The sequence below is a fragment of the Balaenoptera musculus genome, chromosome 8, assembly GCF_009873245.2.
Source record: "Balaenoptera musculus isolate JJ_BM4_2016_0621 chromosome 8, mBalMus1.pri.v3, whole genome shotgun sequence".
In the NCBI taxonomy this organism is placed as follows: domain Eukaryota; kingdom Metazoa; phylum Chordata; class Mammalia; order Artiodactyla; family Balaenopteridae; genus Balaenoptera; species Balaenoptera musculus.
The window spans coordinates 13,731,091-13,757,705 of NC_045792.1; the positions used below are offsets into that span (position 1 = coordinate 13,731,091).

General features: G+C 48.2%; 1 protein-coding gene across 5 annotated transcripts; it reads left to right on the top strand.

Annotated features, from left to right (window-relative positions):
* Positions 1-6: 6 nt before the first annotated feature.
* Positions 7-25,157, top strand: HYOU1 (hypoxia up-regulated 1). 5 transcript variants are annotated; one of them, XM_036859904.1, is made up of 26 exons: positions 7-37; positions 14,510-14,607; positions 14,848-14,941; positions 15,120-15,198; positions 15,354-15,508; positions 15,631-15,707; positions 16,154-16,335; positions 16,580-16,695; positions 17,821-18,013; positions 18,228-18,362; positions 18,520-18,602; positions 18,690-18,822; positions 18,996-19,183; positions 19,413-19,551; positions 20,088-20,148; positions 20,304-20,383; positions 20,801-20,986; positions 21,130-21,302; positions 21,382-21,469; positions 21,599-21,721; positions 21,870-22,003; positions 22,084-22,168; positions 22,815-23,055; positions 23,150-23,197; positions 23,464-23,514; positions 23,648-25,157. In XM_036859904.1, exons 2-26 carry the CDS (start codon positions 14,517-14,519, stop codon positions 23,707-23,709), a joined length of 2,997 nt encoding a protein of 998 aa, XP_036715799.1. In that variant the 5' UTR covers positions 7-37; positions 14,510-14,516; the 3' UTR covers positions 23,710-25,157. The 5 variants fall into 5 exon arrangements, with proteins under 5 accessions (XP_036715799.1, XP_036715798.1, XP_036715797.1 ...); XM_036859903.1 differs by lacking the exon at positions 7-37 and adding an exon at positions 13,446-13,537; XM_036859902.1 differs by lacking the exon at positions 7-37 and adding an exon at positions 13,490-13,675.
* Positions 25,158-26,615: the final 1,458 nt, after the last annotated feature.

Here is a 26,615-nt window from a genome sequence, read left to right on the forward strand (position 1 = left end):
CGCCACTCGCTCCGCATTTTGCGGTTTTGCCGGCTCTGTAAGTGCCCTGGCTGAAATGCTTGTTAAGAGCTAGACCTTCACCTCTTTGAGCATCAGTTTCCTCCTTTATTAAATTCGCAGGCAATGAGGGATCAAGATGAGGATCAAATGTCACGCGCTTTGTGAATTGTAACCCGCTGTGCCTAGGTGAATTACCTTCTGCCCTCATAGGACTGTTTTGAGGCCTAAATGAACCCGTGTATGTGAAACTGGTTTTTCGGCTGTAGAAGAGGAGAATTGAAGTTAGAGGTTTGTGTCTGCCACCAGATACGGATTGTGAACTCTAGTCAGTGTCTTATATTCGTTTTTGTGTCCCTCTGTCAGAGCGCGTGGCATGTAATGGGCACCTAAAACATGTTTCTTAAGGAAGCTGGGAAATACTGATGGGGCAGGAATTCCAAGAACCTGGCCTTTCTCTCGTTGCCATAGTGGCAGGGTATGGCACATAAGCAGAGCACAGCAAAGAGCCTTGAAGCCGCAGCTCTGAGCACTGAGTGATTTAATGAGTGGTGTCTAAGACACTCCATGGTACCCACCAGTCCCAACTCGGGCTAAACCAGCTGTCCACGTGGAAAACTGCAGGTGTACTGTTTGTGTGCCACAGGAATCTACAAACAGGAGTGACACAGTCATTTGAGATAGTATGCATATGAAAAAGTGGCCATGTGGTTAGTATTTGTGAAGTTCATTTTTGCATCCTTACCCCCCACAGCTTTTTGTTTTCAGAGCATTTTACTCTTTATTCCTTACCCGGAGTTCCCAGAGAGTAGGGCCTGTATCTTGGTTACCAGGAACCAGGTCTAACAGAGCCTGGTAGATACTCCATGTTTGGTTGAAGCAATGAATGTGGATGATTTTCCTCTTATCACCTCCTCTCCTTGGTCTTGTTGACGGGAAAGGTAGTGTCCATTTGTCTAAAGAAATAAATGAGGGGAAGGCACACAGATTGCCTGATTTCCAGCCCAGATTTCTTTCTTCTTTGTCACACAGGTATTGGAACTAGTTCAGGATCTCAATCCGCGGGCAGAAGCACAAATGGGGAGTAGATGGGACCAGCTTTCACCTGCTGAGCGTATTCTGTACTATTCATTAGAATTTTTAGATCGTATGTTATGTCAGTTGTTAAGACTATGGATAATATATGTTAAAGGAAGCAAAGTGAAAGCAAAGAGATGTGAACAGCAGAATGGCATCTTTGTTGCTGATGTGCGGCGTGCTCCCCCTACTGTCCAATGATAGAGGCTCAGCATCTTCCTTTGATGTCTGAACCTGGTAAGGCCCATGCGCACTGGATCTTCTTGTTGATGGGGGTACACAGGCAGATAACTGCCCACAAGAGGACCCATGGCACCTCTTCAGACTTGCTGCCTTCCTTCCTTTCCTCTTTTTGACCAATACGTGTTCAGTACTAACTGTTCCTGGCGAGTTTGACCACCACCATAGGGACAGACATAAACAGGACTGACAGTATCCAGCCCTTAATTTCTTTTTTATAATTGAAGTATAGTTGATTTACAATGTTTCAGGTGTATGGCAAGGTGATTCAGTATATACGTATATTCTTTTTCAGATTCTTTTCCGTTATAGTTATTGAATATAGTTCCCTGTGCTATACAGTAGGTCCTTGCTGTTTATCTCTTTTATATATAGTAGTGTGTATCTATTAACTCCAAATTCCCAATTTATCCCTCCCCCCTTTTTCCCTTTGGTAACCGTTTGTTTTCTATGTCTGTGAGTCTATTTCTGTTTTGTAAATAAGTTCATTTGTATCTTTTTTTAGATTCCACATATAAATGATATCATATGATATTTATCTTTCTCTGATTTACTTCACTTAGTATGATAATCTAGGTCCATCCATGTTGCTGCAAATGGCATGATTTCATTCTTTTTTATGGCTGAGTAATATTCCATTGTGTGTGTGTGTGTGTGTGTGTGTGTGTGTGTGTGTATGTGCGCGTGTGTGTATATATGTCACATCTTTATCCATTCATCTGCCAATGGACATTTTTTTAAAATATTTATTTATTTGGCTGTGTCAGGTCTTAGTTGTGGCAGGTGGGGTCTTGCGTTGCGGCACACAGGCTTCTCTCTAATTGTGGCTTGCGGGCTCTAGAGCGCATGGGCTCAGTAGTTGTGGCGCTTGGGCTTGGTTGCCCCGCAGTATGTGGGATCTTAGTTTCCCGACCAGGGATCGAACCCAGGTCCCCTGCATTGGAAGGCGATTCTTAACCACTGGGCCACCAGGGAAGTCCCTGTCGATGGACATTTAGTTTGCTTCCGTGTCTTGGCTATTGTAAATAGTGCTGCTACGAACATTGGGGTGCATGTATCTTCTTGAATTAGAGTCTTCATCTTTTCTGGATACCAGTCCTTAATTTCATGTAGTGAATGATACATAACAAAGTGCTTTCACTTTTCATGGATTCTTCATAGCAACCATCTGCAGAAGTATCATTATCTCTGATGAGAAACAGAGTCTCAAAGAGGTTCAGGTGATTCTCTCTGGGCAAAAACATCAAAGTCCTTTGGAAATAAAACAAGAGTTCTTCAGTTCCCTAACCTTTAATTAAATGGTTTGCTGGGGTGTAAAGCTAGGCCACACTTGTCAGAACACACACCGGGGTTTAACTTTTAGTTATGCTTGTCTGAATCCAGGAACTTCAGTATAGTGAGGAAGATAAGAAGGCTGACTACACAGAGAATGATCGAGTGTACAGATTCACTTGCAGTTCTGCATACTGAGAACTGGAGTTCTGAGGAGACTAAAGATGAAGAAGCAACTCAAGTCTTTAGCTTGAAATTAAAGAGATCACAACTCAGAATCAAGAATTGCCTAGCAATGCCCTTTCTTTTGCCCTTCAGCCAACTGCAGCCCATGATGTACAACAGTCATTTCCACTAGAGCAGAACAGGAACACTACTTGTGCTAGCTGCAAGCTTTTATTTTCTATCATTTCCCCCCCTCATCTGGCTCTCTGGGAGAAACCATTTTCTAGACTACTGGACAGTCTGTTTTTTTTCTCTTAGCCCCTAAAAAGGCTAGCAGCAGTTTCCACTTTAGGAACAAGAAGGTCAACCTAAAATAAACTCAGAGGTCTTACAGTATAAGAGAGTCCAGGGCTCCAAGGCTACCATGAAACAGGAGAAAGAAGCAATTAACTGATTATTGATTGTGAAAATCTAGCCTACAAAAAGAGAAATTCCCCATGAACTTGGCAAAGCACTTAACCAAGCTTTTAACACTGCAATAGTGCACATCTTTTAGTTTTATCTCTCTAGACAAAAAACAAAAACAATAAAAAGTTAACTAATGTATATTTGGTGCTTAGGATGTCCCAAGCCCTGTGTAAAGCACTTTATTAACTTCTTTTTTTTTTTTTAAGTTAGAACCACTAAACAGGCTCTTTTTTATTCATTTATTTATTTATTTATTTGCACTGGGCCTTAGTTGCAGCAGGCATGCTCCTTAGTTGTGGCTCCAGGGCTCCTTAGTTGCAACTCGCCCGCTCCTTAGTTGCGGCACACAGGCTCCTTAGTTGTGGCACATGAACTCTTAGTTGCAGCATGCATGTGGAATCTAGTTTCCTGACCAGGGATTGAACCCGGGCCCCCTGCATTGGGAGCGTGGAGTCTTATCCACTGTACCACCAGGGAAGTCCCTACCGCCTTCTTTAATTTTGACACCAACTCTGTGAGGCACATACCAGCATGCCTCTTTAAATGATGTCAAAACTGAGGCTCAGGAGAGCTAAACAACTTGCCTAGAGTCACACAGGTAGGAAGTAGTGGGGTTCACAGACAAATCCAGGTCTGCAGACTCCAAAGCCCTGTATTCTGTGTGATCAGTTATTTTTTAAAGAGCACTCAAGTCCATAAATTTGTTCATAAGTCTCAGTCATTTTTCTATGTGATCATGAAGTCATAGAATTCAAGAACCCTAAAAGTCTTGCTTTCTCTCCTTGACACATAATAATCCCCATCTCAATGCAAGCTGAGAAATGTTCCTAAGCCTTTGTGTCCTCATCACCCCCCGTCATTTTATTAAAACTTATAATGCCGGGACTTCCCTGGTGATCCAGTGGTTAAGAATCTGCCTCCCAGTGCAGGGGACACGGGTTCAATCCCTGGTTGGGGAACTAAGATCCCATGTGCCACAGGGCAACTAAGCCTGCATGCCGCAACTACTGAGCCCATGCACCACAACTACTGAGCCCGTGCGCTCTGGAGCCCGCGCGCTGCAACTAGAGAGAAGCCCCGTGCCGCCGCAACCACTGAGCTCACGCGCCACAACTACAGAGCCCGTGTGCCACAACTACAGAGCCTACGTGCCATGGAGCCCGCACACTGCAAAGAAGAGCCCGTGCACCACAACTAAGAACCAATGCAGCCAAAAATAAATAAATAAATATTAAAAGAAAAAAGCCCCTCATAATGACAAGACTTTATTTTTTTTCCTTTTGGCCATGCCATGCAGCTTGCGGGATCTTAGTTCTCCAACCAGGGATCAAACCCGTGCCCCTTGCAGTGGAAGCCCAGAGTCCTAACTACTGGACCACCAGGGAATTCCCACCAAGGCTTTAAAAATGAATTAATATTCTAATGTTAGTAAGGATACAGGGGCTGTCATCCACTGCTGTTGGGGAGTGCATATTGGTAAACCTTTCTGAAGGGCAATTTGGCAATATGTATCAAATGCCTAAAAACCAGAATTTAAGGCCACATTTCCATTTTTATAAATTTATTTATTTACTTTTGGCTGCGTTGGGTCTTTGTTGCTGTGTGTGGGCTTTCTCTAGTTGTGTTCTCTAGTTGCGGCGAGCAGGGGCTACTCTTCGTTGCGCTGTGCGGACTTCTCATTGCCATGGCTTCTCTTGTTGCGGAGCATGGTCTATAGGCACGCGGGCTTCAGTAGCTGTGGCTCACAGGCTCTAGAGCGCAGGCTCAGTAGTTGTGGCACACGGGCTTAGTTGCTCCGTGGCATGTGGGATCTCCTGGACCAGGGCTCGAACCCATGTCCCCTGCATTGGCAGGCGGATTCTCAACCACTGCGCCACCAGGGAAGCCCTCCACTTTTAGAAATTTATCCTAGGTAGATTATAAGGGATAGAGTTACATAAAAATTTATCAATAAATGTGTCCATTGCAATTTTATAACAGTACACAGAACATCTTAATTGTCAAATAGTAATTTTGGTCATTTTAAAAATTAATTAATTAATTTATTATTTTTGGCTGCGCTGGGTCTTCGTTGCTGCACACAGGCTTTCTCTAGTTTTTGCGAGTGGGGGCTACTCTTCGTTGTGGTGCGTGGGCTTCTCATTGCAGTGGCTTCTCTTGTTGCAGAGCACGGGCTCCAGGTGCATGGGCTTCAGTAGTTGTGGCATGCAGGCTCAGTAGTTGTGGCTCATGGCCTCTAGAGCTCAGGCTCACTAGTTGTGGCACACAGGCTTAGTTGCTCCGTGGCATGTGGGATCTTCCCGGACTAGGGCTCGAACCCGTGTCCCCTGCATTGGCAGGCGGATTCTTGACCACTGTGCCACCAGGTAAGTCCTTGGTAATTAAATATTGTATTTCTCTATGCTACAATTCCATAAATATAGCCACTGAAAATTCTGGAGGGGAAAAATATGACATAGGAACCTGTTAAAAGAGTGTGTATCGATTGATATACATTATAATACTATAAGTGATTTAATCTAGAAAATGGAATTGTGAGTGGTTTTTATTCTTTTTTTTTTGAATTTTATTTTATTTATTTTTTGTACAGCAGGTTCTTATTAGTTATCTATTTTATACGTATCAGTGTATACATGTCATTCCCAATCTCCCAGTTCATCCCACCACCACCCCCTCACCCCCCCTCCACTATCCCCCCCTTGGTGTCCATACGTTTGTTCTCTATATCTGTGTCTCTATTTCTGCCCTGCAAACCGGTTCATCTGTACCGTTTTTCTAGGTTCCACATATATGCGTTAATATACGATGTTTGTTTTTCTCTTTCTGACTTACTTCACACTGTATGACAGTCTCTAGATCCATCCACGTCTCAACAAATGACCCAATTTCGTTCCTTTTTATGGCTGAGTAATATTCCATTGTATATATGTACCACATCTTCTTTATCCATTCGTCTGTAGATGGGCATTTAGGTTGCTTCCATGACCTGGCTATTGTAAATAGTGCTGCAATGAACAATGGGGTGCATGTGTCTTTCTGAATTATGGTTTTCTCTGGGTATATGCCCAGTAGTGGGATTGCTGGGCCATATGGTAATTCTATTTTTAGTTTTTTAAGGAACCTCCATACTGTTCTCCATAGTGGCTGTATCAATTTACATTGCCACCAACAGTGCAAGAGGGTTCCTTTTCTCCACACCCTCTCCAGCATTTGTTGTTTGTAGATTTGTGTCTCCATACAAATTTTAAGATTTTTTGTTCTAGTTCTGTAAAAAATGCCACTGGTAATTTGATAGGGATTGCATTGAATCTGTAGATTGCTTTGGGTAGTAGAGTCATTTTCACAATATTGATTCTTCCAATCCAAGAGCATGGTATATCTCTCCATCTGTTTGTGTCATCTTTGATTTCTTTCATTAGTGTCTTATTGTTTTCTGAGTACAGGTCTTTTACCTCCTTAGGTAGGTTTATTCCTAGGTATTTTATTCTGTTTGTTGCAATGGTGAATGGGATTGTTTCCTTAATTTCTCTTTCTGATCTTTCGTTGTTAGTGTATAGGAATGCAAGAGATTTCTGTGCATTAATTTTGTATCCTGCAACTTTACCAAATTCATTGATTAGCTCTAGTAGTTTTCTGGTGGCATTTTTAGGATTCTCTATGTATAGTATCATGTCATCTGCAAACACTGACAGTTTTACTTCTTCTTTTCCAATTTGTATTCCTTTTATTTCTTTTCCTTCTCTGATTGCTATGGCTAGGACTTCCAAAACTGTGTTGAATAATAGTGGTGAGAGTGGACATCCTTGTCTTGTTCTTCATCTTCGAGGAAATGCTTTCAATTTTTCACCATTAAGAATGATGTTTGGGGGGCTTCCCTGGTGGCGCAGTGGTTGAGAATCTGCCTGCCAATGCAGGGGACACGGGTTCGAGCCCTGGTCTGGGAAGATCCCGCATGCCACGGAGCAACTAGGCCTGTGAGCCACAACTACTGAGCCTGCGCGTCTGGAGCCTGTGCTCCACAACAAGAGAGGCCGGCGACAGTGAGAGGCCCGCGCACCACTTTGAAGAGTGGCCCCCTCTTGCCGCAAGTACAGAAAGCCCTCACACAGAAACGAAGACCCAACACAGCCAAAAATAAATAAATAAATAAATAAAGGAGTTCCAAAAAACAAAAAAGAATGATGTTTGCTGTGGGTTTGTCATATATGGCCTTTATTATATTGAGGTAGGTTCCCTCTATGACCACTTTCTGGAGAGTTTTTATCATAAATGGGTGTTGAATTTTGTCAGAAGCTTTTTCTGCATCTATTGAGATGATCATATGGTTTTTCTTCTTCAATTTGTTAATATGGTGTATCACATTGATTTGCATATATTGAAGAATCCTTGCATCCCTGGGATAAATCCCACTTGATCATGGTGTATGATCCTTTTAATGTGTTGTTGGATTCTGTTTGCTAGTATTTTGTTGAGGATTTTTGCTTCTATGTTCATCAGTGATATTGGCCTGTAGTTTTCTTTTTTTGTGACCTCTTTGTCCGGTTTTGGTATCAGGGTGATGGTGGCCTCATAGACTGAGTTTGGGAGTGTTCCTTCCTCTGCCATTTTTTGGAAGAGTTTGAGAAGGTTGGGTGTTAGCTCTTCTCTAAATGTTTGATAGAATTCACCTGGGAAGCCATCTGGTCCTGGACTTTTGTTTGTTGGAAGATTTTTAATCACAGTTTCAATTTCATTCCTTGTGATTGGTCTGTTCATATTTTCTATTTCTTCCTGGTTCAGTCTTGGAAGGTTATACCTTCCTAAGAATTTGTCCATTTCTTCCAGGTTGTCCATTTTATTGGCATAGAGTTGCTTGTAGTAGTCTCTTAGGATGCTTTGTATTTCTGCGGTGTCTGTTGTAACTTCTCCTTTTTCATTTCTAATTTTTTTGATTTGAATCCTCTCCTTTTTCTTGATGAGTCTGGCTAATGGTTTATCAATTTTGTTTATCTTCTCAAAGAACCAGCTTTTGATTTTATTGATCTTTGCTATTGTTTTCTTCATTTCTATTTCATTTATTTCTGCTTTGATCTTTATGATTTCTTTCCTTCTACTAACTTTGGGTTTTGTTTGTTCTTCTTTCTCTAGTTCCTTTAGGTGTAAAGTTAGATTGTTTATTTGAGATTTTTCTTGTTTCTTGAGGTAGGCTTGTATTGCTATAAACTACCCTCTTAGAACTGCTTTTGCTGCATCCCATAGGTTTTGGATTGTCGTGTTTTCATTGTCATTTGTCTCTAGGTATTTTTTGATTTCCTCTTTGAATTCTTCAGTGATCTCTTGGTTATTTAGTAACGTATTGTTTGGCCTCCATGTGTTTGTGTTTTTTACGTTTTTTTCCCTGTAACTGATTTCTAATCTCATAGCATTGTGGTCAGAAAAGATGCTTGATACGATTTCAATTTTCTTAAATTTACTGAGGCTTGATTTGTGACCCAAGATGTGATCTATCCTGGAGAATGTTCCATGTGCAATTGAGAAGAAAGTGTAATCTGCTGTGTTAGGATGGAATGTCCTATAAATATCAATTAAATCTGTCTGGTCTATTGTGTCATTTAAAGCTTGTGTTTCCTTATTAATTTTCTCTCTGGATGATCTGTCCATTGGTGTAAGTGAGGTGTTAAAGTCCCCCACTATTATTGTGTTACTGTCGATTTCCTCTTTTATAGCTGCTAGCAGTTGCCTTATGTATTGAGGTGCTCCTATGTTGGGTGTGTATATATTTATAATTGTTATATCTTCTTCTTGGATTGATCTCTTGATCATTATGTAGTGTCCTTCCTTGTCTCTTGTAACATTCTTTATTTTAAAGTCTATTTTATCTGATATGAGTATTGCTACTCCAGCTTTCTTTTGATTTCCATTTGCATTGAATATCTTTTTCCATCCCTTCACTTTCAGTCTGTAATGTCCCTAGGTCTGAAGTGGGTCTCTTGTAGACAGCTTATATACGCTGTCTTGTTTCTGTATCCATTCCGTGAGCCTGTGTTTTTTGGTTGGAGCATTTAATCCTTTCACATTTAAGGTAATTATCGATATGTGTGTTCCTATTACCATTTTCTTAATTGTTTTGAGTTTGTTTTTGTAGGTCCTTTTTGTCTCTTATGTTTCCCACTTGGAGAAGTTCCTTCAGTGTTTGTTGTAGAGCTGGTTTGGTGATGCTGAATTCTCTTAGCTTTTGCTTATCTGTAAAGCTTTTGATTTCTGTTGAATCTGAATGAGATCCTCGCCAGGTAGAGTAACCTTGGTTGTAGCTTCTTCCCTTTCATCACTTTAAATATATCGTGCCAGTCCCTTGTGGCTTGTAGAGTTTCTGCTGAAGAAATCAGCTGTTAACCTTATGGGAGTTCCCTTGTATGTTGTCATTTTTCCCTTGTTGCTTTGAATAATTTTTCTTTGTCTTTAATTTTTGTCAACTTGATTACTATGTGTCTCCGCATGTTTCTCCTTGGGTTTATCCTTCCTGGGACTCTCTGCACTTCCTGGACGTGGGTGGCTATTTCCTTTCCCATGTTAGGAAAGTTTTCGACTATAATCTCTTCAAATATTTTCTCGGGTTCTTTCTCTCTCTCTTCTCCTTCTGGGACCCCTATAATGCGAATGTTGTTGCATTTAATGTTGTCCCAGAGGTCTCTTAGGCTGTCTTCATTTCTTTTCAATCTTATTTCTTTTCATTCTTTTTTCTTTATTCTGTTCCACGGCCGTGAATTCCACCATTCTGTCTTCCAGGTCACTTATCCATTCTTCTTCCTCAGTTTTTCTGCTATTGATTCCTTCTAGTGTATTTTTCATTTCTGTTATTGTATTGTTCATCTCTGTTTGTTTGTTCTTTAATTCTTCTGGGTGTTTGTTCTTTAATTCTTCTAGGTCTTTGTTAAACATTTCTTGCATCTTCTCAATCTTTGCCTCCATTCTTTTTCCGAGGTCCTGGATCACCTTCACCATCATTATTCTAAATTCTTTTTATGGAAGGTTGCCTATCTCCACTTCATTTAGTTGTTTTTCTGGGGGTTTATCCTGTTCCTTCATCTGGTACAAAGTCCTCTGCCTTTTCATTTTGTCTATCTTTCTGTGAATGTGGTTTTCCTTCCACAGGCTGCAGAATTGTAGTTCTTCTTGCTTCTGCTGTCTGCCCTCTGGTGAATGAGGCTATCTCAAGTGGCTTTTATTCTTTGTTTTTCCTATGTTCCTCCAGTTTTCTTCAATAACCAGACATTTCTTTTGTAATTCTAAAAACATTTTTATGAAAATAGAAAAAAAACAACTTATCCTGGTGCTTCTCCTGCCTAAGGTTACAGTAAAATCAAACCCTCTAGTCCTTTGTGTGACACATACAAAATAATTTTTAAATTTTTTATTGAAGTATTACATGCAAACAGAAAAGTGTACATACTACAATCCATTGAATTTTCCCAAAGCCACTGCAACCAGCATCCCAAAAGCCTGCCCTACGCCCTCTTCTTACCCTGAAAGGGTAAGCACCATCCCAACTTTATCACTGTAACTTAATTTTGCCTGTTTTTAAACTTTATACAAGTGAAGTCATAAACTGTGTGCTCTTTGGCTTCTGGCTTCTTTCACTCAATATTGTTTGTGGGATTCATTTAAGTTGTTGAATGTAATAGTAGACCAATTGTTTTCATTGCTGTACAGAATTCCATTGTGTGAATCTACCACTATTTATTTATCTATCCAACTATTGATGGGCATTCGGGTAGTATTCAATTTTGGGCCCTTATGAATTAAGCTATTATAAACAGTCTCTACATTTGTTAGATATACACCTAAGAATGGGGTTGCTGGGTGACAACAAATTTTTTAAATTCTCCTGGATTATGTTCGCCATAATCAACATTGCCCTCAGCCCATAACATAACGTGCATGGTTTATAATGTATGAATCTGCTCTGGCTAATATGTTCATTTTAGTCTTCTGTCAGTTTGGCACATGTTCTGCAAGATGGCAACTTTCTTCCCTTGGGTTTCTACACAGTGTGGGGGAAGGGATGTAGTCCTCAAATGTTATTACAGGTTATTCTGGAGAACTAGTGGAGTCAGCTGTCTTAGTTAATCTAAATCAGGTGTTTTACATTAAAAATTTCCCATTGTTTTACAACTTGCCCTTGTGAAATGCTATTCTCTTCTCTGGTCAGAGAACAAAACAGGTGACTTCCCAGAGCACTTGCACCTGCTGCACGTCCCAGGGGGACAGACACCCAGGTCGAGAAGCGTAGCTGCAGCAAACTGTCCTCCCACCAAGGGTATTCTGGGAGTGGGAGCTCACTTAGGAGCAGGGGAGACTGACTTTCTTACTCTTCCAATTAAGTCATTCAACAGGTTTTTAATAAGTGCATGAAACCATGAACATACTTGTTTCCCAACAGACTGACTTCTCTGAAGGAAGGGACAAGGTCGTCCCCATCTCTGGAATCCCAGCACCTAGCACAATGCTTTCAGACGACAGAGGGCCAATAAATGTTAAAATGCATACTCTGAAAGGGATGGAAAGAATCTACCCTACTGGATAGCTGGTCAAAAGTAGAGTCAGTTATTGAGAAACAAAATCTTTCTCTGTGGAACTGAAATGACAACTTCTGTGTTCATCAGTATGGCTAAACAACCCCCATGCTATGGAATGTTCTATAGCAGTAAACAAGGTGAATCTTTATGTACTGGTATGGAAAATGCTCCATGATTTATTGTTAGTTACCAAAAAAAAAAAAAAAGAGAGCAAGTTGCAAACAATCTAATTGTATAACATTTTATCATTTAGAAAAAGACAACAGCTACATGTTTCAAAACACATATATGTAAATACAGAGGAAAAGGCCTGGAATGTTATACATCTGATAACAGCAGATAACTCAGAGTAAGGTTGTGGATATTATCAAAGGGATTTAGCTTTATCTAGAATATTGGAACTTTTTTCAAGATTACACTTGTGTATGGTGCTCCAGTGGTTAAGACTTTGTGCTCCCAATGCAGGGGGCGCGGGTTCCATCCCTGGTTGGGGAACTAAAATCCTGCATGCTACACAGCGTTGCCTTAAAAAAAAAAAGTTACATTTGTGTATTATTTGTGTAATTAAACCGTTTTAAGCGAATTTCTATTTCTACCAATTTCTCTGCTACCTGAACACTGAACTGTTCTTAAAGGGAAGGAAAATAGACCTTTCCCTGGTACTGCCAGTAGGTTTATCTTCTAAGCATAGACACCAGACTCTCTCCCTAAGCCTCATAAAAAATGTAGGGAAAGGAACAGATAAGAGTTCCTTAACCAAGCCCTGGCTGTCATAGCCAGGGCCTTCACGAGAACCTTCTGTGAAGGAAGGCCAGGCGTCGATTTCGTGAGAGAGGCGACTGATACCACGTTTAAGAAAGGTGCGCTCATGTCAGTAAAACTGGGAAAAGAAAGTGCTCTAAGGACCGTGCATATTTCTATGGGACTGCAAAGTACAGAAAGGGAAGTGAGAAGCGCCAGTACCTGCCCGAGGTTCTTTAATTCAGAAAAAAAGGGAAGTGCACAAGCTTTAATGGAGGAGAAACAGGAGGTGGTGCATCTGTGCTTAACCAATTACAGCTTCACAAATATTAAAAGCGTCTCTTGTGTGTAGCGATTTGCAGTTTGGAATATTCCTTCTCATACAAATTAAAGAGTCCAGGCTAACTTCTGCCACGAACACAAGCGTTATCTCCGACCCATCAGCGAATATCTCTCCTTTGGTGGCTTTAGTTTCCTCAAAGACACAAAGCGGGGTTGAGGTGGACTGAGCCAGAAGCGCAGCCATTCTCTGATTTCCAGCCAAAGCCAACACCGACCAACAAGCGAGCGCCTCTTCCGCGTGGCTGCGGAGGGGATGCCGATCCTTCCTGCCCCTCGGCCGGAGCTCCCAGGTGACCAGAAGAATAGGGCCGAGCGCGGGACCGCTCGTGCGCCGACTCGTTCCAGGGACCGGTCACTCCCGACCCGGGGAGTCAGACGTCCAGCGCCGCGGCCGGAGAAGTCCCGCGAGCGCACCGGGACTGACGCTGGGCCGCGTGACGTGGACCAATCCACGGCCAGCATCGGCAGTTTTCCTCCAACTGGTTGACTGGCCCCTCCGCTGCCTCCCCGGTAGCGGCCGGAGACGGAGGAGGGGGCGGGCTTAGGACGTGGCCCAATGGGAACGCGCGCCGCGGCGGCGGGGGGCGGGGCCGGGCCCGCGGCGCAGGGCCGGGCGGCGGAGGCTCCAATGAGCGCACGCCGCGTCCGGGGCCGGCTGGTGCGCGAGACGCCGCCGGGAGGTTGGTGGCTAATGTAACAGTTTGCAAAGCGAGGGGAGTTGTGAAGGGCGCGGGCTTGAGGGGCGCGCTGCTGGCTTCGTGGGTCCGTCCGCCGCCGCGTTTTTCCCAGAGCTGGGGCCACAGGAGCGGAGGCAAGAGGTAGCGAGGGTGGGGATGGCGATGGGGACCGGCCACCCCTCCTAGAGGAGGCAACGTGCTAGCTCCGGGGGCGGGTCGGTAGTGGTAGTGAGGGTCGCACGAACGCCAGTGCGCTTGGCCCTGCATCTCGGTCCCCGGGGCGCCCCCACGTCTTAGGGGTGGACCGGGACCCGTTTCCGGGAGTGGGAGCCGCCCTCTTCGGCTGGTGAGGCTTAGGTGAACTCGGGGTGCTCGGTACCCAACGGCGCGGAACCTTACCGTTCCAGGCACAGCGTCTGAGTAGGCAGCGGGGCCTGGTATGGGATGGAGAAGGGGAGCGGGCGGGACAACCCGAGGGGATGCTGAGGATGAGACAGGCCCTTCTTCCATCCCAGCCTCCCCCAACGTCACCATCTCTCAGTTCCCGTCCAGGCCCGGCCCGGCTTTCCCCGCCAGCAGGGGAGCTCCAGGTGTAGGAAGGTAGTTGAGTCCTGGGCGGGGATCCCTGACCGCACCCCAGGTGTCTGACAGCAGGAACAGTGCTGGGGTGCGCCAGTTGCTGCCTATGCTGTGGACGGAAGGCCCTGGTCTCCTTTCTCCTGTCCTGTTACGTTTATTTAGGGATGTGGTGGCTGGCGGCCAGGATCTCTGCTGTTTCACCTGGGCCTTTGTGTGGGCACTTCTGAGAATGCTGAGAGTGCTTGGTTCTCATTGGGAGGGAGGGGATGGGATGTAGACTGCTCTGCCCTGGGTGAGGAGGGAGTAGGTATGAATCTTAAAGCTCTGTTCTGGATGAGGTTCTGCCTCCTTCACTCAGAGCATCCAGTTACAAGTGTTGTTTTTCTTCTCCCCCAGAGACACAATGGCAGCCACCGTCGGGAGGCAGAGGCCGAGGAGGCTAGCCTGTTGGGCCTTGATGGCTGTGCTCTTGGCAGACCTGTTGGCACTGAGTGGTGTGTACCCCAACAGAGGCATCAAAAGAAATTTAAACGAGTGAATGTTGGATGATACATGGTGGGAAGGGGGAAAGAAGCTGGTGGTGGGAAACTCTGGACTCTTAGGTTGCCAGACCCAGACCTTTTTCTTTGTCTATTGCTGTCTTACTTTCTCCATGGAAAGAAGTGTGCTTTGATTAGCGGGGCCTCAGGAAGTGGGGGAAGAGGGGCTAATTGACAAATCTGTTTCCCCTTCAGACACGCTGGCAGTGATGTCTGTGGACCTGGGCAGTGAGTCAATGAAGGTGGCCATTGTCAAACCTGGAGTGCCCATGGAGATTGTCTTGAACAAGTGAGGGCGGCCGCAGGGTCGGGTGGGGAAAGGGAGTCTGCGCCCCAAGCCACAGTGTGTTCTTCGTAGTGCCCTCGGCAGACTTTGGTGTCTGCACGATTGATTGTATGTGGGGTGTTGAGGCTCCTGAGAACACACCCTGCCATAGGCACCTGGTCCCATTGTCTCTTTTCCACAGGGAATCCCGGAGGAAAACCCCAGTGACTGTGACCCTGAAAGAAAATGAAAGATTCTTTGGAGACAGTGCAGCAAGCATGGTGAGCTAGCAGCCCGCCCCCTTCCCAGAAGCAGTGGGCAGAGGAGAGGAGGTAACAGACCCCAGACTCTGTTCCCTGATCGATCTCTGAGGTAGGAGGTAGGTGATGGCCAGCTTGGGAGCTTAATACTCTGCTTCTTCTTTACCTCCTCTCAGGCCATCAAGAATCCAAAGGCTACGCTGCGATACTTCCAGCACCTCCTGGGGAAGCAGGAGAATAACCCCCACGTAGCCCTTTACAGAGCTCGTTTCCCCGAGCATGAGCTGGGCTTCGACCCACAGAGGCAGACTGTGTACTTCCAAATCAGCCCGTGAGTGCCCTGCTGGGAAGGGTGGGCTCAGCGGGCCTGATGGGGTCCCCATTGCATGTGCTCACCATTGTCTTTGCCTCGATGCCTGGCTTTCCTTGCCTCTAACTGCTTCCTTCCCCCAGGCAGCTGCAGTTCTCACCTGAGGAGGTCCTCAGCATGCTTCTCAATTACTCCCGTTCTCTGGCTGAAGATTTTGCAGGTGAGCGGCCAAGATGGGGCCAGTGGGAGCCAGGTTCCCTAGGGACTCAAATGGAGGTAGTTTTGCCTCCCAGGGAATATTTGGCAACGTCTGATGACATTTTTGGTTGTCACAGCTGGGGAGCTACTGCTTCTGGCATCTACCACGTAGAAGCCAGGGGCGCTGCCAGACATCCTAGACTGCACAGGCCTGCCCCCCAAACCAAAGAATTATCTGGCCCAGAGACTTCCCTGGCAGTCCAGTGGTTAAGACTCTATGCTTCTACTGCAGGGGGCACGGGTTTGATCCCTGGTGGGAGAACTAAGGTCCCGCATGCCGCACAGTGCCACCAAGAAAAAAAAAGAGAGAGAGAATTATCTGGCCCGAAACATCAATTGTGCTGAGACTGGGAATCCCTCCTCTAAGGTGTGAAGCTGGTGGGAACTCTGTTCTGTTGTCCCCTGTAGAGCAGCCCATCAAGGATGCAGTGATCACCGTGCCAGCCTTCTTCAATCAGGCTGAGCGCCGAGCTGTGCTGCAGGCTGCGCGCATGGCTGGCCTCAAAGTGCTGCAGCTCATCAACGACAACACTGCCACTGCCCTCAGCTATGGTGTCTTCCGCCGGAAAGATATCAACAGCACTGCCCAGGTGAGCCAGGGAGGAACTGCTGAGCAGACTTGCAGCGTGGCCGAGTCTGATGATGGAGGCCATTTGGCTCGTTTTGCATCTTGTTTCTATGGCTGGCCCTTGACAAAATGAGGCAACAGCCCTCAACCCCTTTTGGAGCTGTTTGGCTTTCATTTGAGAGTTGGTGCAGCCCCTTGCAGGCAGGGAGGCACGCACCCTGGAGTTGAATAAGGTTCCTGTGACAGTGGCCTTGATGTCTCTGCAGAATATCATGTTCTATGACATGGGCGCAGGCAGCACTGTGTGTACCATCGTGACCTACCAGACAGTGAAGACTAAGGATGCAGGGATGCAGCCGCAGCTGCAGATCCGGGGAGTGGGGTAAGTGGGTGCTGGGAGGAGGGCTGCTTGCTGAGATACCCTTGGGTCAGGGGTTTCTTCTCAGAGGGGCAGCTGCCTCACTTTCCTGCTCCCTGCAGGAAAGCTCTCCTGGTTAAAGCATCAGTCCTCATAGGGTACCTCTCCTGAAGAGCAAGGGGTAGATGGAAATTGGGGGAGGACAGTTTGGGAAGATTGAAGGGCAGAGAACGTCCCAAGCTGCTTCTGAGGAAAGCCACACAGCCATAGGCCATATGTGGAGTGTCAGATTCAATTATTTTTTTGTTCTCGTCATTCCCAGTTTACTTATCACTGGCGTTATCTTATTTCACGAACCCATTCTTTCCTGTCCATCTTTACTGCCTCTATGCTAGTCCAAACCACCATCGCCTCTTACCTGAAGAATTGAAGATCTCCCCGCTGCCAGTGTGGCCTCCCTCCAGTTCTTTCTCCACATTTCAGCCAGAGGGTTCTTTTCAAAATGCCAACCTGACTGTATCTCGTTTCTTTAAAAACCCTACAGTGGCTTCAAACCTTTGCCTTGGCCTATAAGGCTGTGCCTGTGTGCTCCCAGGCTCCTCCTGCTTGGCTCTGACCCTGAGCCTCTTGCTCTTTGAGCTCCAGCCATCCTTGCTCTCCATGGAACTTACACACCGCACTCTCTCTCACCTCACAGTTCTTATGCATGCTTTTCCCTCTGTCTAGAATGTTCTTTCCTCTTCACCTAGTTAACCTCAACTCATCCTTCAGGTTTCAGCTCAAGCATCACTTATTCACAGAACTTTTCCTGACCTCTCTAAATAGCTGAGATTTTCCATATATACGTTTAGTGGCGTTGTCTTACTCTCTGTCATAACACATAGGATGGTTAAAATTTCACATTTGTATGATTATCTGGTTGCTGGATTATAAACTCTTTGACAGCAGGGGGCTTGTCTTGTCTTTTTCTTCTCACAGTTGCATCTCCAGAGACAAATACGTAGTTTGATGCCCAGTAGGTACAGTTGAATGAACGGGCAGATGCTTATCGCCGTGAGGTGTCAGCCGTGTGGGTGAAGGCCAGGTTCTGTGCAGGTGAAGGAGTCCTGTGTGTTCCTCATGCTTTTCCCTGTTCCCTTTCCTGCACAGGTTTGACCGCACCCTGGGGGGCCTGGAGATGGAGCTCCGGCTGCGTGAGCACCTGGCCGGGATTTTCAACGAGCAGCGCAAGGGCCAGAGAGCGAAGGACGTGCGGGAGAACCCCCGCGCTATGGCCAAGCTGCTGCGTGAGGCCAATCGACTCAAGACCATCCTGAGTGCCAATGCTGATCACATGGCCCAGGTGCTCACATGTGGCTGCTTGAGGGCAAATATTCCCCACCCAGAGGGTGGAGGATCCCGCCACGCTGAGCTAAACTCCTTGTGCCTGGTGTGGCCCATCCCTTTTTCCTGTGCTTCCTTCCATCCTCCCAAAGTCCTGTTCCCTTGGTGTCTGACCTGCTCACTCAGAGAGCAGGACCTGGGTGAGAACTCTGACCCTCCTCATCCTCCCGCAGATCGAGGGCCTGATGGACGATGTGGATTTCAAGGCGAAGGTGACTCGGGCAGAGTTTGAAGAGCTGTGTGCAGACCTGTTTGAGCGGGTGCCTGGGCCCGTGCAGCAGGCCCTGCAGAGTGCCGAGATGAAGCTGGTGAGGGGGTCGTCGAGGAGGGCATGGAGGGGAGGCAGGTGGGATAGAAAGCGATGAGGTGGCAGGAAGGAGGGAGCAGGAACGTCAGGGAGCAGTCAGTGCTGAGGAGGAGGGTTAACTCGTGCTGACCCATCTCCCATTCTTTCTCCCCCTGCAGGATGAGATTGAGCAGGTCATCCTAGTGGGTGGGGCCACTCGGGTCCCCAGAGTTCAGGAGGTGCTGCTGAAGGCTGTGGGCAAGTGAGTGTGGGGGGCTGGAGGGCTGAGGGGAGGCGGGCCGGGCTGGGAGCTGCAGGTGGATGGTGCTGAGGCTTGGGATGCTCACAGGGAGGAGCTGGGCAAGAACATCAACGCCGACGAGGCCGCCGCCGTGGGGGCTGTGTACCAGGCAGCGGCGCTCAGCAAAGCCTTCAAGGTGAAGCCGTTTGTTGTCCGAGACGCGGTGATCTACCCCATCCTGGTGAGTAAGCCTGTCGGACGGGGTGACAGGCTCCCTTTACCTCTTCCAGGGCCGTCTCCCCTGTCTGCTCTAGACTGTCCGTCTGTCTTCCTGCCATTGGTGTTCCCAGCCCTTCTTCCCCAAGACCCTCCTCTGCTTCTCCAGCGTACCCCTCCCCTCTGCCTGCCGTGTAGGTGGAGTTCACGAGGGAAGTGGAGGAGGAGCCTGGAGTTCGAAGCCTGAAGCACAATAAGCGTGTCCTCTTCGGCCGGATGGGGCCCTACCCTCAACGCAAAGTCATTACCTTTAACCGCTACAACCATGACTTCGACTTCCACATCAACTATGGTGACCTGGGCTTCCTGGGGCCTGAGGATCTTCGGTGAGGGGGTGGGGCAGGGAGAGGGCTCCAGGGAGGGAGGGTTTGGGGTCGGAGGGTGACACAGGGGAAGCAGGCTGTGGGCTTGGTCTGGGGGTTGGGCTGAGCTTCTTCTCCGGGAGGAGCTTCCATCCCGAGGGTGTCCTCGGGGAGGGTCCCGCATCTCGTGCTGGGAGGCTGTGTAGGCTAGAGCTGGGGGGGCTCCCCTAATGCCTCTCTTCTCCCCACACAGGGTATTTGGCTCCCAGAATCTGACCACAGTGAAGCTAAAAGGTGTGGGTGAGAGCTTCAAGAAGTATCCCGACTATGAGTCAAAGGGTATCAAGGCTCATTTCAACCTGGATGAGAGTGGCGTGCTCAGCCTAGACAGGGTGAGAGCAGGAGACCCCGTGTGCAGGGCGGGGGCCCAGGCCCCAGCAGCCTTTTCCAGAGCAGTTCCTCATGGTAGTAGAACGTGATAAGCGAAACGGGTTCTGGAGTTGGGTAAACCTTAGGTTAAACAAAGCTAACCAGGAACCCGGTATGGACCGTCTCAGAGCCTGTAAATGCTCGTGGCTGTTACAAGTTTCAGGATCTGTAGAATGGTTGAGGAACCTGTTTTTAAAGAACAGTTCTGGGGGTTAATATCTTTCAGAACATTCTGGGGCAATAGCGGCCCATTCGGTTGAGTGGAGAAGTGTGAGGGTGGGCAGGCGAGGAGCTACGGTCCCCTCCTCAAAGGGCTCATAATCACCAGGGGTGGCGGTGACTCCATCCAAGAGCCCGTAGAAGGAGGCAGGTGAGAGAACAGGCCGGCACACCTGGGAGTCACTTGGATGTGCCTCAGCAGTCACCCGCCAGGCAGGATGTTTGTGGAGAAGAGGTGGCTTAGCGTGTGCGTTTCCTCACCTCGGATCCCTGTCTTCAGGTGGAGGCAGTGTTTGAGACGCTGGTGGAGGACAGCCCAGAAGAGGAATCTACTCTGACCAGTAAGATGAGTGTGCACACACCTGCCTGTGTTTGTGTGTGTGTGACAGGGTGTACTTGTGTGCATTTTGGGGAGGTGGGCGGGCCGTGCCCTTAGGGTTGGGGGTGGAGTCAGTGCTGTGGTCCCCTTTAAGTCTTTGGGTTTTCTTCTTTCTAGAACTTGGCAACACCATCTCCAGCCTGTTTGGAGGTGGCACCACACAAGATACTAAAGAGAATGGTACCGACACTGTCCAGGTAAGGCCAGGATGGAGCCAAGGGAGCATGGAGGATGGTGCGTGGGACCATGTGGAGGCAGCAGGGACAGGGGGTTGGAGTGGGCATCTCAGCTGCCTAGGATGTGATAGACCTACCCCTCCTCTCAGCCCAGGCCGAGTTCAGCACACCCTCCTCTGGACTCGGAGCCATCCCTGTGCTTGAGCTCCAAGGCCCACCCTCATCTCCAAACGCTTTTCCTTTGTCCAGCTAGACTGCTGCAGTCCAGATGCCTGCTGCCGATTTCCATACAGTGGTCCTCTGTCTCCCCCAAGCTGTGTCATGGGCGGTGAGCCCCTCAAAGCAGAGCCATGGGGACCTGGCGTTGCCGAACCAGTCCTGATCCACAGGCTCTGCTAGTGACTATTGTGGGTGGGCGTGTCTGTGATTGTTTCCCAGGAGGAGGAGGAGGGGCCTGCTGAGGGGAGCAAGGCTGAGCCTGGAGAGCAGGCAGAGCTCAGGGAGGAAGCTGAGGCCCCAACAGAGGACACCTCTCCACCCCCACCCCCTGAGCCTAAGGGGGATGCAGCCCCTGAGGGAGAAGAGGCTGCAGAGAAAGACAACGGGGAAAAGCCTGAGGCCCAGGTGAGCTCTAGGCAGAGTGAGACCAGCCTGGACCCAGCGGTTAATGGGACAGGTGCCTGCCTTGCTTCTTGGCCCCCAGAGCCCTGCCTGTGGAGGATAGAAGGGCCAACACTTTCCCTGACATCTTGGTCTCGTCCCCCCAGAAGCCAAGTGAGAAGGGCGAGGCAGGGGCTGAGGGTGTTCCTCCAGCCCCAGAGGAAGAAAAGAAGCAGAAGCCAGCCCGGAAGCAGAGAATGGTGGAGGAGATCGGGGTGGAGCTGGTAGTCCTGGACCTGCCTGACTTGCGCCAGGATGAGCTGGCCCGCTCGGCCCAGAAGTGAGTAAAGGCTGCGAGTGCGCGGAGGGTGCCCAGGGTGTGGAACGGAGCCCCTCATGCCTGCCGCCCCTGTCCACAGACTCCAGGACCTGACGCTCCGGGACCTAGAGAAGCAGGAACGGGAAAAAGCGGCCAACAGCTTGGAAGCATTCATCTTTGAGACACAGGTTGGTCGGCTGGGAAGCACACCTGCCCCAGGCCCTGTGTCTGGGGCTGGGGAGCAGGGAGGGGGTCCTGCTCCGTGAGCCTTGCCCCCAGGGCCTGCTGCATGCTTGCGCTCTTGTGCACCTCCCCAGGACAAGCTGTACCAGCCTGAGTATCAGGAAGTGTCCACCGAGGAGCAGCGTGAGGACATCTCTGGGAGACTCCGTGCCGCGTCCGCCTGGCTGGAGGATGAGGGCTTTGGGGCCACCACGGTGGTGAGGGACCTCTCAGGACATGGCGGGCCGGATGGGAAAGGGAGGAGAGCTGGGGTGTGAGGCCATAACGAAGGATGCAGGGTTGGCTCCAGGGCTGACATGTCGTCCCCTCAACCCTTCTGCCCTCTCCCTCCCCCACATCCATCAGATGTTGAAGGAGAAGCTGACCGAGCTGAGGAAGCTGTGCCAAGGCTTGTTTTTTCGGGTGGAAGAGCGCAAGAAGTGGCCTGAACGGCTGTCTGCCCTTGATAACCTCCTCAACCATTCCAGCATGTTCCTTACGTGAGCGGCCCCTTTGCTTTTCTTCCTCATTCAGTCCCGCCCTGTCCCTCCTGGACTGATGGTCTCCTCTCTGGCTGCAGGGGGGCCCGGCTCATCCCAGAGATGGACCAGATCTTCACGGAGGTGGAGATGACAACGTTAGAGAAAGTCATCAATGAGACCTGGGTAATCCCCGTGTAAATACTTAACTGGAGACTTACCTGGCGAGGCGGGCTGTCCTAGGCAGCGTGGGAGATGCGGAGAAACGGAGAGCTGGCAGCCTCTGCCTCCGGGCTTGGCAGCTAATCTGGAAGGCAGAAGATGGTTGCGTTTGAGGCCATGTTGGATTAGTCCCAGACTAGGGTCATAGCCATGAGTCGTCAACCAGACGAGCAACAGAGCCCATCCCCATGAGGTTAGAGAAAGCTGCTTTGAGGAGCTGGGACTTGAGCTGGATGCAGAAAGTGGGCCAGGGTTTGGGGAGGTGAGAATGACTTGTCATGAGAAGCAGAAACTGTTTTGGACGTGGGGACTTCTTTTTTTTGAACCAGAGCTCAGAAGTGGAGAGATAAGGAGAAAATAATTAAGAGGTTCAGCTGTAGTTAGTCCATAGTAATAGGATGTAAGCCAGAAACGTGTAGTTTGGGACTCCCGTGTGGAGAGCCTCGAATGCCATTCTGAGGGGTCTGCTTACTTCTGGGGCTGACGGCCACGGGCAGCAGTGATTTGGGGTCTGAGGGAAGAGCCTGAGGTTGGTTGGGGGGTGTATTTCACCTGGGACAGAGGCGTCTGCCATTTCCGTGGCTGGCTCTGAGCCTGTCCTCACCCCCAGGCCTGGAAGAATGCAACCGTGGCCGAGCAGGCCAAGCTTCCTGCCACAGAGAAGCCCGTGTTGCTCTCAAAAGACATCGAGGCCAAGATGATGGCCCTGGACCGTGAGGTGCAGTATCTGCTCAATAAGGCCAAGTTTGCCAAGCCCCGGCCCCGGCCCAAGGACAAGAATGGGACCCGGGCAGAGCCTCCCCTCAATGCCAGTGCCAGTGACCAGGGGGACAAGGTCATCCCTCCAGCAGGTGAGGGCAGGGTGCCTGGTTCCAGGTGCTACTGGGCAGCAAGAAGCTTTCCCTTCCTTCCCGGGACTACATTTTCCTCCTGGTTTCCCTCCAGGCCAGACTGAAGATGCAAAGCCCATCTCAGAACCTGAGCAAGAGACTCGTGAGTTGGGGGAACTGATTGGGAATATGGGCATCGCTTAGCCGAGGGGTCGGCAAACTGGCAGGTACAGCCTCTTTGCAGACGGCCCCTGAGCTATGAACGGCCTTAGAAGGTTATTTCCAAAAACGAAACATGGAAAGAGACCTAGTGTGGCTCACAAATCCTAAAATATTTACTATCTGGCTCTTTGCAGAAAAAGTTTGCCATCCCCTCCGTTAGCCCCTTCCTTCCTTTGCAGACACTAACCCATTCCTTCCCGAAAGCAGGATCTGAACCGGCAGACTCTGAACCTCTGGAGCTAGGGGGTCCCGCAGCAGGTGAGGGCAGAGCAGGAGACGGGAGGTACCGGGAAGCCTAGCAGGGTCTGGGGGGAGACGCCTGCCCAGAACTGGGCCCGTTACCTCCATCTCACCTGCTTTTGTTCCTTTGCTCTCCCCCAACTCCCACCAGAATCTGAACAGAAGGAGCAGCCTACAGGACAGAAGCCAACTTTGAAGAATGATGAACTATAACCCCCGCCTCCCAGTTCCCGGGTTCCCCACTCGTCCCTGCCCCCTTCTCTTACCACCTCTATTTATTAAACACCAAGGGCTGGGGGAGGGGTTGGTCCCGCCCTCAGAGGCTCAAGTTCCTCTTCTCTCACCTGTGATGGGAGGTGTGGAGAAGGGGAAGGAAGGGACAGCTCACCAGTTCTTCTGGAGTAGTTCTGTGGTTAAAATTGAAATTGTTCTGTTCCCCAATCCCACCTTCTGGTTCCCTACCCATCCAGGCCCTAGTTTGGGAAAAATCACTATTAGGTCTTAATTCTTCGCCTGTGGGTAGGTGAGAGGATGGCCATCGGTAGTTGGTTGACAGACCTGGTAGTGGGAAGGGTGTCCTGGCTTATTAGAGGGTCTCCAGTCTTTTCTGGTCATCCTTCCCTCCCTCCCTCTTCCACCACGAGATCAATGCCACACAGGCCAGTGTCTGCAGAGCCTTGGTTACCAGGTTTGATTTCTGAGCGCCTGTCTGTGCTCTTGCCTCCTCCAAGGTTTTTTCTCTAAAAACCCCCGCCCCCATGCCTCCTCCCCGTGGGTCTCCTTGGCTTCCTCTTGCAAGTTCGGCAGTCCTCTGCCTCTAGGCCAGAGCCCTTCCATCTGGACTGCCTAAGTCAATCTAGGTGGACTCCCACCCACACGTACAAGCCCCGGTGGCCAGAGTAGGCAGGGAGAAAGTGAAGAAGGGAATCCAGCTGCCTCTCCAGGGAGTGAGATGTGTGAAAACCCTGTAGCTCCCCAACCTGTGGACTCTTGGGCCTAGGAAAGCCGTGTGCAGTGGCTGGCACAGGATGCCAGCGTCCTGCAAGCACTGTTGAAAACTGCATCTTCCTAGTAGCCTGGTACTCCATGGCCCTTTGACTTCCTGCCCCCATTCTCTCCGCTCCTGTTCTGCCCTCTCAGACAGAGCCTTTCCTTCATTTCCTGGCCCCCTGGGCTGACCAAAATGTGCTTTCTACTGTGAGCCCCTGTCCTAAGACCCTGGGGGCAGGAGAGACCATGGCGTGAATGTAAAAATGCCACCTCGCTCTATTGGAGGCAGGCCTTGTGGGGGGAAGGAAGAGGGTACAGGCTGGCCTTTCTTATTAATGTGTTGCTCTGCTGGGATGGGGGCCTTTTACCCACCACACCGATGTTGGGCAGCCTGCCCTCCAGGATCCCATCTGTAGCAGGAGCCAGGGCTGCCACCCCAACTCCCAGGGCAAGGGGGAGCCTGCTTGTGTCTGTCTCCTGTGTTTTTTTCCTCTTTTTTTTTTTTCTTTTTTTTGCCACATTGGCAGAAATGTGACCCAAGTGTCCTACCCTGTCCTGTATGTTTGAGTTGTTTCACTAGCAGTTGAGGCTGGTTGGACAGCTTTGAGTCAAGTTGTATTTTGCTCCATTGTTAATTGAAAAGCTGTTTCAATAAAATATTCTTTTCTACAGTTTTTTGTGCTGTGATTTTTTAAAAATATGTTTATTTCTTGAATATAAATAATGCATGTTTATAATGGAAAATCTGGAAGGTAGAAGTTTGAATAACAAAATTGCCTATAATACTACCACCAAAACATCATTAACGTTTTGGACTTAGTTGAGATTCATGTATGTAATTTTTCTTCATGAGAACAAAACTGTGGTTTTATTTTTCCCCTGACATCATTTGGATCCCTATATTCCAGGTATTTTTAGGTAATAATCCATTTTTAAGGTAACAACCTCATTTTACAATTAAGAAATCAGCAGTTCATAGAGGTTCAGAGGTCCAAGGAATCAGAGGTATTAGGTGACTCAGCTAGGTTTGAACTTAATTCTGACCCAATAACCCTTCCATTATTACCCTGATACAAGAATGTGTTGCTAGAGCTTCATTACTCAATAGCACAGTTAATTTGGGTTGTTCATCAGTTGTAATGGAGCCATGTTTTACCAAAGGAAAATCACTGTAATCATTAATTATTATTATTACTAACAACGGCCTCAGTCTTTTTTTTTTGGTTGCAGTGGGTCTTAGTTGAGGCAGGTGGGCTCCTTAGTTGTGCAAACTCTTAGTTGTGGCATGCACGTGGGATCTAGTTCCCTGACCAGAGATCGAACCTGGGTCTCCTGTATTGGGAGCGTGGGGTCTTACCCACTGCGCAACCAGGGAAGTCCCTAGTCATTAATCATTCACATGTCTAAACAGTTGAATAAAAAAATGACCATGAAGTTTGTTTTTCTCTAAAGGTTGAACAATTCAGACGACAAGTTTTGAACCTGCAAGTCTCTTTTTGTTTCCCAATAGACTTTTTTTAAGGGCAGTTTTAGTTTCACAGCAAAATTGAGCAGAAAGTACACAGTTCCTATATACCCTCTGGCTCCATACATGCTCAGCCAAGCCCAGTATCAACGTCCCACACCAGAGAGGGACGTTTGTTATAATCTATGAACCTACACATCATTATCACCCAAAGTTTACATTAGGGTTTACTCTTGGCATTGTACATTCTTCGGGTTTGGACACATGGATGATGAAACGTATCCGTTAACATGTCATACAGAGTACTTTCACTGCTCTAAAAATCCTCTGTGCCCTGCAAATTCATCCCTCCCTCCCCTTTAGCTCCTGGCAACCACAGATCTTTTTACTGTCTCCATAGTTTTGCCCTTTCCAGAATGTCATGTCGTTGGAGTCATACAGTATGTAGTCTTTCCAGGTTGGTTTCTTTCGCTTAGTAACATGCATTTAAGGTTCCTCAATGTCTTTTCATGGCTTGATAGCGCATTTATTTTTATTTATTTTTATTTTTGGCTGCATTGGGTCTTCGTTGCTGCCCACAGGCTTTCTCTAGTTGCGGCAAGCGGGGTCTACTCTTTGTTGCAGTGCGCAGGCTTCTCATTGCGGTGGCTTCTCTTGTTGCAGA

Excerpts from the sequence above, each read along its gene's own strand:
- HYOU1 (XM_036859900.1), top strand. The coding sequence starts at position 13,974 with ATGGGATGGAGAAGGGGAGCGGGCGGGACAACCCGAGGGGATGCTGAG. Across the intron at positions 18,603-18,689 it reads CTGCTGAAGGCTGTGGGCAA|GGAGGAGCTGGGCAAGAACA; the intron begins GTGAGTGTGGGG and ends GGATGCTCACAG. Across the intron at positions 23,056-23,149 it reads CAAGGTCATCCCTCCAGCAG|GCCAGACTGAAGATGCAAAG; the intron begins GTGAGGGCAGGG and ends GTTTCCCTCCAG.